The sequence below is a fragment of the Lutra lutra genome, chromosome 4 (assembly GCF_902655055.1).
Source record: "Lutra lutra chromosome 4, mLutLut1.2, whole genome shotgun sequence".
Taxonomy (NCBI): Eukaryota; Metazoa; Chordata; class Mammalia; order Carnivora; family Mustelidae; genus Lutra; species Lutra lutra.
Genome location: NC_062281.1, coordinates 2,589,141 through 2,602,122, shown reverse-complemented (window position 1 = coordinate 2,602,122; position 12,982 = coordinate 2,589,141). Strand labels below are relative to the sequence as shown.

General features: G+C 66.8%; 1 protein-coding gene across 2 annotated transcripts; it reads left to right on the top strand.

Annotated features, from left to right (window-relative positions):
* The first annotated feature begins 1,930 nt into the window (after positions 1-1,930).
* Positions 1,931-11,382, top strand: PTP4A3 (protein tyrosine phosphatase 4A3). 2 transcript variants are annotated; one of them, XM_047726549.1, is made up of 6 exons: positions 2,191-2,341; positions 5,059-5,924; positions 7,793-7,885; positions 9,553-9,683; positions 10,145-10,219; positions 11,112-11,382. In XM_047726549.1, the coding sequence occupies exons 2-6, from the start codon at positions 5,820-5,822 to the stop codon at positions 11,227-11,229; spliced, it is 522 nt and encodes a 173-aa protein (XP_047582505.1). In that variant the 5' UTR covers positions 2,191-2,341; positions 5,059-5,819; the 3' UTR covers positions 11,230-11,382. The 2 variants fall into 2 exon arrangements, with proteins under 2 accessions (XP_047582503.1, XP_047582505.1); XM_047726547.1 differs by lacking the exons at positions 7,793-7,885; positions 9,553-9,683; positions 10,145-10,219; positions 11,112-11,382 and adding an exon at positions 4,844-4,950 and having other exon boundaries at positions 1,931-2,341; positions 5,059-5,819.
* Positions 11,383-12,982: the final 1,600 nt, after the last annotated feature.

The window sequence follows — 12,982 nt, the reverse complement described above, 5'->3', positions numbered from 1 at the left end:
CAGCGTGGACTCGACAGCCTCCGTGTCCCTCCTTTGGGACGTGCCTTCCCTGGGGCTGGGACACTGCTCTAAAGGGCATGTGGCTGGAAGGAGAGGGGACAGGACAGGGATGGAGGGAAGGGAGGGCGCCGTGCTTGGCCGTGAGGGGGGCTGACCCTTAGTACTGCTGGGTGCAGGGCGGGAGGGCTCTGGGAGGGTTTCCTAGGGGATCAGGGCGGGCTGGGCCGGCTCAGGACTGCCCCCGCAACTGTGTGTGGACTTGGGCTCACTCTGGGAGCATTCCAGGAACGGCTCCTGCTCTGATAAAAATAGACTTCTCCGAAGGGCCTGGGGTCTTGCCAGCTGCAGCAGGTGCCCTCCCAGGCCTGGCCAGAGCGGGTGCCCTGGGCAAGGGCGGGGGGACGCTGTTGCTGGGGCTCAGGTCTATAGCCTGAGCAGCACGGTGCGCCCTATGTCTTGGATGCAGTGTCAAAGAGCTCGATGGGCAACTTTTACTGTGTATGAATGAGGATTCAGACTGGGGTGAGGGAAGCGGCCTGCCCAGAGGGCCTTTCTCCCAGAGGGCCAGAGTTGGCAAGAGCAGGGTCTTTGCGGCTCAGTAAAACTCAGCCCTAACCGTGGTTCTTCTATTTCCTGGCTGGGCGACTCGGGCAAGTCACGCAACCTCTCTGATCTGTTGTGTTTTATCCGTACAATGTGGCCAATGTGTCTCGTTCACGGCAGGCAGCGTCGGAGGGGACAGCTCCTCTGAAAGCAGTCAGGATGGGAGGTTGGTGGTGGTGGGGTCACTGAGTGCCCAGAGATGGCCTTCAGGAAGGTACTGCTGGAAGTGGGGAGCTAAGAGCCCTGAAATGGGAGTCCTGGCTTGAAGCCCATGTTAGTGCCAGATGGAGGCACGAGGACAAGAGCCCTTGCCTTGGGTTCCTTGAGCTGAAGGGCAGACCATGTGGTCTGGTGAGGGTGGGCCTGTGCGTGGGGCTTCTATGGGGCCTCCTTCCTGCCTGCCTGTCCAGCAAGGGCCACGCCATGGCTGATGCTTTCTGGGTGCATGTGTGGGGATGGCCTGGAGGGGGCCGTGCTCTGGCCTGGGCCCCTGCCAGCACACCCCTGCTCCCCCCAGCCCTGTGGCTCTGACTGCCGATTTCAGCGGCCAGGCTGGCTGGCTGGGAGCTGGGCTCGGAGGCGGTTTCCCAGCAAGGCAAGGCCTCCCGGGACCCTGTGTGCTGGGGCTTGTGTGCCCTGCTCCCCTCTCTTCCGAGGGCCCCTGGGCTGGCCAGAGCAGGCACAGTGTTGACTGTGATGCCAGGCTCGACTCTTGACGCCCATCTTCTGGGGGCATTGCCTTCCTTACATGGTGCTCCCAGGAGGCAAAGCCGGGACCCTGCTGGTGGGGTTGGCCTGACCCTGGGGATGGTTCTACCTGGGAGCATCGCAGATGGTCTCTTGGTGAAGGTGCGTGGGGTGTGGAGACAGCTTCCTGGGTGACCCCGTGTGGGCTCTAGTCCCTGCCCTAGTCCCAGGGCCTCAGTCTCCCCATGTGCACACAGCAAGGGGTGGGCGGGAGGATGGCGGGCTCCCCGGCGGTGGTGAGGGTTCAACGAGGGTTCAGTGAGGTGTGGTGTCGGGCACACAGTAACACACAGGAAGGTGCTCAGGAGTCCTCCGGCGTGAGGCTGGAGAGCTGCAGGGGTGGAGAAGGCCAGGTGAGGGGTGCCTGGCCCTCAGCCGGTGGGCGTCGGCCTCCCCAACCCACCTCTCACCGGCAGCCTCTTCTCCCCGGCCGGGTGGAGACTTTGTCCTGCAGGCCTTTGCCTGTGCGGAGGGCCCCCAGCACCCAGCTCTGGGTAGGCCCCCTCTGCTGTGGGACCTCTTCCTGGCAGGAGTCATCAGGAGCCCCAGAGGGTGCTGGGGAGGGTGCGCCTAGGACTGATGGTTTCCTGCGCCGATGCACAGGAGGCAGGAGGCAGGCGCCTGGGAGGCAGGGTCCCGCCTCGCGGTGGTCAGCCGCCTCCCCTCTGCTGTTGCATTTCCCCTTCCTCCTGCTGCTTCCTCTCTCCTGCCCGGCCCTCCGCAGCCCCTTCGTTTGGCTGGGCACGCTGACCAGGCTGTGGTTATATGTAGGCGGCAGGTGTGGGAGCCACAAGTCGAGTGGCTCGCCAGGCACCGGTCATCCCGCCCACGTGATGCCCGGGCACTATATATAGTTCCCAGCCGCCAGGCTGCTGAGCATCTCAGGGGGGCCGGTGCGCCCCGCGCTCTGGGTCTCGCCCCCGTGCCCGGCCCACCGCGCGGATGGAGGCGGCGGGAGACCGCCTGTGTGCGCGCACGTGAGCGAGCAGGGGTGAGCTGGGGCGTGCGGGGCGTGCGGGGCGTGCCGGGAGGACCTCAGCCTCAGCTCGGGGAGGGAGCTGCACCCCTGGACCAGCCCCCACGCGCCTGGGGCTCACACAGCACAGGACATGGTGGCCCCACCCAAGACCCCACAGGAGCTGCAGGGTCCCAGCCCTGCCCACGGTGCCCCCATGCCCTGCTTTACCTCTCCCGGGACCTCATGGAGCCGCACCGCTCCAGCGTCTCCCAGATCACGGAAGGACCTGGGTCGGGAGGGGCTGGCTCTCTCTGAAGCCCTGTGGGGTCCAACAGGCTGTGACCCAGCATGCGGGCGTCAGCCCCTGAATCTGGATTTCCCCTCTCATGACCGAGGGCAGGTGTTTTTGCCTCCCAGACTTGAGCTTCAGGAAGCGCACGGGTCTGTCTGGTCAGGGCCCGGAGAGGGTCCCGCTGTCTTTCCCCGGCCTGTTTACTCATCTGCAGACAGGGAGGACTCTGGTTGCCTCACGGGGTTTCCAAAGGATGGCCGCTCTGGACCCAGCAGAGGGTTCCGTGCCGGGCTGGGGTCCCAGGGGCTGGGTTAGGGGGCCCCTGGCAGGAAGGTTGGAGGGACACATCGTGTACAAGTGGGGCTCTTGCCTCATGGTAGTGGGCCTGGGGGATGGCTGCTGGCCAACTGGGGTCAGCCCTGCTTAGGGTTCCTGGGGCCTCACTGAGGGGGTGTGGTGGGGAGGACGGGCCCCTCTCTGGGGGTGGTCATAGGGTGTGGTGGAGCCATGTGGGAGCACCTGGGTCAGAAGGGGTGAGGCATCGCTGTTTGCTCCCATCTGGGCGTGGGAGACCCAGACTTGGCACAGACAAGTGGGGTGTGTGGCAAGACCCCGATCCAGCCTGGGGTTGGTCCAACCTTGGTCCAGACCCCTGACACCATTCTAGCCTAGATCCTGCTCCCTGTCCCCCAGCCAGTGTAATCCCCACCCTGCCAATAGGGGCAGCTGCAGGCTCCAGGGGACAGTCCTGTGGCCCTTCCCTGCCCAGTGGCCTTCAGCCCCGAGGACCCGTTCAGGGATACTGGGTAGCAGAGTGAGGCCCTCTGCTGTTACCCATGGGGTCTCCCCCAAGTGCCCGGCATCTGTGGGCAGTGAGGGGACAGGTCAGCCCTGCAGGGAGAGGTCTGCAGTCCTGGGGTTTCCTTGGGCCTTTGCTCCTCTTGCTTTCTGGTAAACACAGCCGTGCACACACACACTCGGGAACGTTCTGCGGCCCCAGGAGGGACTGGTGTTTGTGTGGTGCTCGGAGCGCCTGCGGCTGTCGCTTTCCTCGCCTGCACTCTGAGCTGTAGCTTGCTCTGGGGTGGCTCAGGTTTAGGGTCTGGCTGAACCAGGACGGGCTCCTCTGCCTTTTTCCCTATCCTGGGACACTCCCCATTGAGCCCTCCCAGGACCATGGCACTGGGCAGAGGGTGAAGTGTGCCCCCTGTCCGGAGCCCGGGAACACTGGGGCAGCGGGTCCCTTCTTGCCTGGGGTCCCTGGCCTTGGGGGTTTCTAGCACCAGAGCTGAGACTCCACGGCTCTCCTGGCCTGGTGGCAGCTGGAGAAGGGGCTGCTGGGGCGGGGACAAAGGTAAGAGGTGGTGGGTTGGGGGACAGAGGGGCTGGCCGGGTGAGCAGGTAAGAGAGCCGTGGGTGGGGCTGGGGCCACATTCGTGGCTGGAGGGGTCTGTTAACCATTGGGTCACAGCTGGAGGAACCACAGGGCCATCTTATGTGACTTCTTGTTGTGCAAATGGGGAAACTGAGGCCATTGATTGCCCAAGGTCTCCCAGCCCATCTGTGGGGGTGGGGGTGGGGCCGGGTGGTCCCGCCGGGGTCCCTGAGAACTTCGGGGCCCAGAGATGGACATGGACATGCCTGTGGACATGCTTGATGGCTGACTCAGTGGTCCGGCAGCGTCCCTCCCTGAGGCCATCACAGTGTGACCCGCTCCTGGCCACCTGCACTGTCACGCCTTGGCATGCTCTGTTGGCTGCCTGGACTTTTGGCCGCCGTGGCTGCCTCTTCTGCCCCGAGCTCCCCGAGGGCAGAGGCCTACTTGTTTACTCCAGCGTTGGGCCAGCCCTGTGGGTGAGCGGTGGAGACAGCAGGGGTGGAGGCCGGCGGGAGCCAGGGATCCCCACGGGGCACGGGGGACAAGTTCAGGAGGTTCACAGCTGTGAGTGGGGCTGCACCGCGCCCCGGCTCTATGGCAGCCCTTCCCGAGCCCCTCTCCGGGAGGACCGGCCGCCCCGGAACGATCTGGGCTCTGAAACTCCACAGGGGCCCGGAATTCCACAGAGCAGTGTGACTTTATTGGCTGGGGGTGGGTGTCTGCGGGTCACAGGCGGCAGAGCGGGGAGCAAGGCTTGGGGCAGGGACCTTGAAATCTGCTCCTTGGGGTGCCGCATGCTCCTGGGGTGTACGTCCCTGGAATCCCTCGCTCTGTTCTTTTTCACTCCACTCTGGTGTCTGTCCAGGCTTTGAGTCTGCCCCGGTGGGAGCCCTCCTTCCTGTACTCCCAGGTGGGGAAACTGAGGCCTGACGAGTGTCCCTCCCCCAGCACGGTCCCGCAGCAGGGCCCTAGGTTAGCATCGGCTGCGACAGCCGGAGGGGGCAGGCTCCCATCCCTCCCCAGAGGCGGGGGCTCCAGGTGACCCCTTGTCTGTTCCTTTTCTTTCCGGTTCTCCCGCAGACGTGGCCCGCTGCTGACCAGCCTGGGATTTATGGAGAGGGCCTCGGGGGGTAGCTCTGAATACTGCTGGGCCCAACATCCCCGCCACGCCTGCTGCTGAGGAGGCCCCCGTGCCTCTCGCCCTCACCATTGCCCTCGCCCGCCGATGGCCCCTGCTGTCCGGCCCCGGGCCGGCTCTGCGGCCTGAGCCCCCGGGCCCTCTCCAGGACTCTCAGTACCCCGATGGGGTAACGTGACTGAGGCCCCGAGCGTCAGAGCCGCCCGCCGCCACGGCTGCCGCCTACCACCCCTACCCCCATCCCGAGGGTGCCCTGTGGGTTCAGTTCAAGTTCAGGTTCCATCTGGTCCTTGAGGGTCCGGGGCCCGCCTTCGAGTGCAGGGGGCCGCTTGCCCGTCCACCGATGCGGATGGCGCCGGGCAGAGCCCCAGCGGCAGACTCACTCTGGGCTTTGTGAGGTCTTCTTGGCCGGGGTTTGGGTGTCCCCATTTTCCCTTTTGCCCCTCATCGTTGCCCAGCTCCCTGCGTTGGGGGCGTCGGCTGCCACCCCGCCCTGGGGGCTGTCTTCCCTTGTGCTTGTGAAGAGCCGGACTCGGGGCCCAGGCCCTACACCCCCCGGGCATCGCACAGTGTCTGTGCAGGGGGGTCGGGACTACGAAGCGCTTTCTGTGTGTCGGGCAAGCACCGGGATCTCTGTCTCCTTGGGGCGCGGGGGCTCGTGGGGGCCTCACCTCCCCGGGCCTCGCCGCGACGGCGGAGCAGCATGGCGCGGATGAACCGGCCGGCCCCCGTGGAGGTGAGCTACAAGAGCATGCGCTTCCTGATCACGCACAACCCTACCGACGCCACCCTCAGCACCTTCATCCAGGTGAGTGGGGCCCCCGGGTGCCCGGCTCGCTGCCCAGGAGTCGGTGGGGGTGGGGCTCAGAGCTGTCCAGACGAGGGCTGCGCTTCGTGGCAGAATTGTCACCCTGGTCCTAGGGCCCCGGAGCGGGGAGCCTGGGGTGTTCCTGGGGAGCTCCGTGTGAGGGTCAGCAGCTCCCTGGGGCCTGCAGGGGAGGACGGCTAGGGCAGGGGTGCTCCACGCTGAGTGGCTCGAGGTGGGCTCAGCGGTAGGAGGGCCAGTGGGCATGGCCTCACACGGCATCTGTGGCTGGCTATTGGCCTCTGTGTGCAGGCTGAGCGGGAAGGAGGAGGGAGGGTTCGCACTGTGAGAAGTGGCCGCTGAAGCAGCGGGGGCAGGCAGGTGAAGTTCCGTGCCACAGCCAGCCCAGGCTGCGGGAAGCCTGCTGGCTCTCAGGGAGGCCTTGGGTTAGGACAGGCTGGGCTGGGGGCTTCAGGGAGAGGTTTAGGAGAAGGGGCTGGGCAGGAGTCTGAGCTGGCCACAGTGGGGGTGACCACATGTTGTTTGCAGAGCCTGCACCTCTCCATGTGCCCTCCTGTAACAGCCCGGCCTCTGCAGAGCTCCTTCCTGTTTGCAGAGCCTGCTGCTGCATTTAAGGGCTCCGGTGGTCTCGGACCCTCAGCACTCCCCTCTGCATTGTGAGGACAGCCCCTATGCGTGCTCGTTATTAAACAGGGACCTGGGCACAAGAGGACCTGGAACACTGTAGAGAGGGAGGCAAGGGCCACCCTGCCATCAGGGGCCTGGGCCCTGGACACTGTGCCAAGAGCCTTGCAGAAGAGGGCTGTCCCTCTTCACCACGCAGGCCCTCAAGGTAATGGCAGGACCTGGGGGAAGAGGCAACTCAGCTATCAGCCTGTGACCGGGCTCAGGTCCGTGTGTGACCAGGGTCAGGGCTCAGAGTGTGACCAAGGTCAAGGGTCAGAATGTGTGACCAGGGTCAGGGCTCAGAGTGTGACCAGGGTCAAGGGTCAGAAGGATGGGACCAGGGTCAGGGCTCAGAGTGTGACCAGGGTCAAGGGGAGTCTGTGTCGAGGGTCAGAGCCCAGCCCTGGGCTGAGTGGCTCCCCTTGTGCCTTGTGCACAGAGGAGTTCTGAGGCGACCCTGCAGCCTCAGAGCCCGCCTGCTTTCCCGTGCGCTGTGTTCCTGGGATGGAGGTGTCCCGCCCTCATCGTGTCCCGTGTCCCCATCGCATGACGAGCGGGTCCAGCCGGTGATGGCTCACCACTCCCAGAATGGCTGTTGGAGCAGGTGGGGTGGGAGCAGCTCCCGTGGAGCGGACCCTCCGCTTAGAGGGTAGATATCAACAGCCTGGCTGTGAGCTGCCTCGACCTTTCCTCTGGTAGCCCGGGGCTCCCCGCTGGCAGTAGGGCCCGGCTGCCTCTGAGCACGTGCCTGCCTGCCCTTTGAGGTGCTGCAGGCCCTCGTGTGGGGGCTGGCTGGGCCCTCAGTGGGACCCGTGCACAGGACCCCGGCCAGGAGGGCAGCCCGGGCCACGGTGTCCTGCCCCTGCTTTGTCTGGGAGATGCTGGCACCATGGGGGTCCTGAGCACCCAAGAGCAGGGTGGGAATGTGCTGGAAGCTGGGTTCACGGCGGCCTAGTCACATTGCAGGGAGAGCGGGTAGGGACGGCCTGCGCGGAAGCGTCAGGAAGACCCCGTCCCCACATAGTGAGTCATTGGGCCCGAAAGCCCACCCCTGACCGTTCTGCTTGGGACCAGCCTGCTTCATTAAGGGGGTGTGGCCCTGCCCTGGGGGCCCACGGACAGGGGTGTGCACCCCTAGGCCCTCAGCCGCAGCCCAGCCCGCCTTTGTCCTCCCTCCCCGCCAGGACCTGAAGAAGTACGGGGCCACCACCGTGGTGCGAGTGTGTGACGTGACCTACGACAAGGCTCCTCTGGAGAAGGACGGCATCACTGTCGTGGTGAGGGCCTCGGGGCTCTGGTGGCACCGCCGCTGGGGTGTGGGGGACATGGGCGGTGTGGGGTGGGCCTGCACTGGGAGTGTGGGGCTCCCTCGCTGGGAGGCGGGCATATGCCTTGCTGCCTGTCACCTGCCCCCCTCCCCGCCCTGCATGTTGGTGCTCGGGCCGCGTGATGCTTGGGCACATGTCTAGAGTGGCTGAGCTTGTCCCTAGCCAGCGGGGCCCGGGAGGCGGGCACACGTGCCGGATGCACAGCCGTGGCTCCCGGAGCGGGGTACCCCCAGTGCCGGGGCTGCCAGGCTCTGCCAGGCGCCCCTGGGGCTCTGCCAGGGTGAGTCTGAGGCTCGGTCGCTGTCTGAGGCCACAGCCGGAAGGTACCGGGGCCGGAGCACTGGGGGGAGTGAACTTTCCTAATAGCACTCAGCCCCTGACTGGGTGGCTGGAGCTCTGACGGCCACAGCCCTCGCTGCGCAGGGGTCCTGAGCAGTGGGGAAGAACGGGACCCAGTGGCTCCCGGCCAGCAGCTCGGGGCCAGGCCGCTGGGGCTCCCTGTGTCTTGCTGCCTGCAGTTTGGGCTCGTGGGTGGGCAGTGCTGTGGTGGGGAGGGGCAGGTGGGCACACCTGGGCTGTCCCCGGGGAAGCACTCTTCGAGGCCGTGGGGAAGGGAGCCTGGGAGCTGTCTCCTTGGTCTCCTGGCTCTGGGGACCTGAGATCAGGCAAGGCATGGGTTGGCTGTGCTGCCGGCTGCCTGTGGGACTGTGGCACATCCCCTGTAGGGCAGGGTTACCCGAGGCATGGAGTGGGGGGGCAGTGGGGAGTCGAATGGCGGCCTGCCTAGCATCCGAAGGTCCTCCGATACCAGCTTTCCCTCCGGGACCCGCCTTGCCGGCAGCCGTGGCGAGCCCATGTGGACTCACCCTTGGTGTCAGAGGGCTCTGGCCCTGGACCGGTTCCCCGCTGCCCTGCCTGCGCGTCCTTGGCCGGGATTTAAGCATCTCTGCCCTCACGGCCGTGACCCGGCCTGGGCTTAGCCTGCAGGCTCGGCTCGCCTCGCCTCACCTCTTCCAGAGTGCCGGGGGAGGGGGGCAGCGCCGCTAAGTTTCCAAAACCAGACGAATCCTAAAGTGGATGAACCTTGAATGTCGGGGGAGGGCCCAGCAGGAACCATCTGGAGTCCAGCGTCCTGAACAGTGTGGCTCACCCTACCACCATTCCTTCGCTCCTTCCCAGGGGATACCCGGGCTGGGCCTGCTTTGTGTGGTGGGGCTGGGGGCTGGGGCCGGGAGGTGCACGTACCCTCCACGCTTGCTGCCCAGACCCCTTGGGCCTGCTGACCCAGAAACACTCAGGTTGGTGAGGGTCAGGCTGTGACCCCGGAGTGACAGCGCGGGCTGGCAGGGAGGGGACGAAGGGCTCGCTGTGCTTAGGAGAGAAGAGGACGGGTGTTCTGGGAGGGCTTCCTGGAGAAGGGGACAGAAGAAGTCAGCAGGAGAGGCATGAGAAGCCTTGCCATGGGGACGGCAGGCCTGGCCAGCGCTCTGCCCTCTGGGGCCTGCTGTCCCTCCCCCTCGCGGGGTCCCTCTGTGCTCCCCAGAGTGCCGACCTTGTCCGGGCCAGGGGCTGACCGGCCCCGGCCCCCCGGCCTCATGGGCTTCTGCCCTCCGCAGGACTGGCCCTTTGATGACGGGGCGCCCCCGCCCGGGAAGGTGGTGGAGGACTGGCTGAGCCTGCTGAGGGCCAAGTTCTGCGATGACCCTGGCAGCTGCGTGGCCGTTCACTGTGTCGCCGGCCTGGGACGGTGAGCTGGCGGGGGGTGTGGGGCAGGGCTCGCCGGACCGCGGGATCTGTGGTCCGCGCGCTCTCGCGGTGGATGCTGACCCCCACGTGACCCCAGGGACAGTCCTTCCCCAAGTCTGGCCCCACCCCCTGCTGCTGGGTTGCAACGTGGTCCCTGCACTCCAGCTGGAGGGAGCTGACAGCCCGCCCCCAGACGCACAGACCCCCCCCACCGTCAGGGGTGACTGAGTGACCCGGACAGTGCGTCCCCAGTTTCAGGGCAAGGACCACGTGGCCTGGGGCCATGCAGCAGGTGTCGGGTTCAGCTGCGGCCTGTGTCCTCCTCAGAGGCTGGGCTGCACTGGGGGAGCCTCGTGCTGGGTGTGAGAGCGAAGGCATCGCCCTGTGCCTTCCGCGGGGACCCGTCCGGGGAAGGGGCTGGGGTGCCGAGGCGTGGTGACCCAGCCTTGCGTCTCCCCCCAGGGCCCCAGTGCTTGTGGCGCTGGCTCTCATCGAGAGCGGGATGAAGTATGAAGACGCCATCCAGTTCATCCGACAGTGAGCGGCCGGCGAGGGTGGGGCGGAGGGCAGTGGGTGTGCGCTTGGGGGTCTGGGCTCAGGGGGTGTTACTCGGCACTCCCCACCCCGTAGGGCCCAGTGTCTTGTCAGCAGACGCTCCTGACCCCTGGCCACAGGGTGACCTCAGAGACGTCCCCCATTCCGTGCAGCCTCACGCTGGGGTATGACGCACTCGTGTGGGTCCCGTAGCCAGGCCGCCGTCCAGGGTGAGGGCTGGTCCCTGTGTGTGGCTCCTGGTGCTGGGACGTGTGGGTGAGGCGTGGCTCCCGGCTCCATGGCCCTTGGCTGCGGGAATGAGGACAGGCCGTGGCACCGGGCAGGCCCAAACCCCAGCAGCGAGCACAGCTCTGACGTGTCCCTCCCTCATCTGACCCTTCGATGCGGTGATGTGGGGGCTCTGCTCAGGTACCCTGGGGCCCTTGGGGCGCAGAGCTCCTCCTGTGTTGCCCGTCTTGGGGCCAGAGGGGCTCCGGAAGTCTGGCCTGGCAGACACGCGTCCCTTTGGCTCGTGGTTCACTGGCCAGAGCAAGTCCATGGCTACGCTCCAGGGCCTGGGTGGGTGGGGACAGATGACCTCCTGAAGGGTCCACCAAGCCATCCTGACACGTCCCATCACCCGTCACCTGAGTCCCCCCCTCCTCCCTCCCTCTTGGGCTGCAGCGATGCCCAGGTCCCACCCTGTGGCCTGGGGGTGGGGTGGTACCTGAGAAACGAGGGGGCCTGGGGAGGGTGGGCGCCGTGGGGGTGCCTGGAGGAGGGGGCCGGCCGCAGTGGCCGCAGGTGGGGGAGGGGAGGATCTTGGGTGGAGGCCGTCCTGGGAGCTGGGCCGGCGCGGCACCAACCCACGACCCCGCCCCGTCCCGTCCCGCAGGAAGCGGCGCGGAGCCATCAACAGCAAGCAGCTCACCTACCTGGAGAAATACCGGCCCAGGCAGAGGCTGCGGTTCAAGGAGCCGCACGCGCACAGGACCAGGTGCTGCGTCATGTAGCCCGGGGCCTCCGGGGCCTCTGCGCGGACCGCGGCCACCGCCTCGCTGCCGCCCGCTCGCCTTCTCTCCCGGCCCTCGGCCCCTCGGCACCCCTGTCCGCGGCTCAGGCTCGCCCTGCGCTGGCTCCTTCCTCCGTTTGTGCCGTGTCTCCGTGCGCCCTCCGTGCTTCCCTCGGCCCCCTGCCCTGTCTCTCTGAGGCTCCGTTGGGGCGCCCCTGCCCTCCCGCCCCTGCCCACCCACAGGGCCCGGTCAGGCTCGTTTGTCAGGGAGCACGAGTTCTTTCTAACTACGGGGCCCGATCCCTCCTCCACGGCCTCTCGCCCCCGCCTGTCCTCGGCACTGTCAGTTACTGGGTCTGGAGACCGTCCGCCGTCCTGGACCCTCAAAGGCAATAAAGCAGGACCCCGTGGCTGTGTGTGTGCCTGGAGAGTGTGGTGCGGGGCCAAGCGGGATGGACGGGAGCAGGTGGAGGGGGGCCCTCCGGCCGGCTGCACTGCGGTCCCCCTGGCATCCATGCTGGGTCCCTGTGCTCTCCCAGGATTAGGGGCAGGGGACGTCCCTGATGTGCCCGAGCCAGCACCACTCCCATGTGGCCTGCGTGGGGCCCTGCCCAGGTGCCTTCCCTTTTTGGGGGGTGCTGGGGCATCCGAAGGCAAGGCCAGGTCCCCGGTGTTGGCCCTCCGCAGGACAGGCTGGGGCTCACTTGGTAAGTCCTCAGGGTCCTGTGTGTCGTGGGGTGGCCGCTCAGTCCTGCCCCCACCAGGTGTCCTCATTTCAGCCTTAGAGGCCCAGAGGAGGGTGCAGACGGCGGTGGCCAGCTTGGCTCCAGGGGGAGGGACACACCATTCCATCGGCCGTGGGAAGGGAGGGGAAGCCAGAGAGGCAGAGGGTGACCCCAGGCTCCATGGGGTGAGTGAGCCTGAGGGTGCAGGAGGGGCGGCCAGGCCTGCCGGGGGGTGTGGACTGCCGTGCTCAGGTCTCCCCGAGCGGGGGGCCGGCCTTTCCCTGTGCGGGGCACGGCCAGGAGGAGGGGGCCCAGGGCCGGCCTGGCTGGGGGTGGGGCGTGCCAGAGCCCCTGCCCCCAGGCACTGTGACCCAGCTGTGGACACCACCCAGGGACCTTCACCAGTGGCATTTCTCCTAGTCACTGGGACCCAGCGGCTGTCTTAGGAGTCACAGCTCCGGGCTTGGCATCAGGCCACTCCCCACCTACATCTCCCTGGCCCAAGCCTCCCTCTCTCCACCCCGCACCCTGCACACAGTCCGGGAGAGGTGTGTGGGGAAGGGCTCCCTGAGCTATCCACTTGTCGCCCCTTCTGTTTTGCCGCAGGGAGGAGGCAGGCCCAGGAAGAGTCCAGTGTTGTGTGCTTGGAGGCAGGTGCCCTGCCTGGGTCCGTTCTGCTTGTACTTGCCCGGTGGGCCCTGGGGGTGCTGTGTGGGCTGCCCCTTTTTTGGGGCCCTGGGGGTTGGCCAATGGGGACACAGGCCTGTCCCTCCGTCTCCCGGCCTGCTGCAGCTGTTACCACTGGCACTGTTAATGGGGCGCCCTCCCTGTGTCCCGCTCCACAGAGCCCGGCCGCCCTGCTAGGTGGGAGTGGGGCCCCTCCCTGATGCCAGGCTCGTCCCTCAGCTCTCGGTCGGCTTCGGGTCCGACCCACTGGCTCCAGCTTTCACTGAGCCGGACTTCCCGGAGCACAGTGTGGAGGAGGCCTGCCCGCTCACTGCCTGGTAGGGGCTGGAGGACGAAGTCCCC

Excerpts from the sequence above, each read along its gene's own strand:
- PTP4A3 (XM_047726547.1), top strand. The coding sequence starts at position 1,946 with ATGCACAGGAGGCAGGAGGCAGGCGCCTGGGAGGCAGGGTCCCGCCTC. Across the intron at positions 2,342-4,843 it reads GCGCACGTGAGCGAGCAGGG|GCTTTGAGTCTGCCCCGGTG; the intron begins GTGAGCTGGGGC and ends GTGTCTGTCCAG. Across the intron at positions 4,951-5,058 it reads GTCCCGCAGCAGGGCCCTAG|ACGTGGCCCGCTGCTGACCA; the intron begins GTTAGCATCGGC and ends GTTCTCCCGCAG.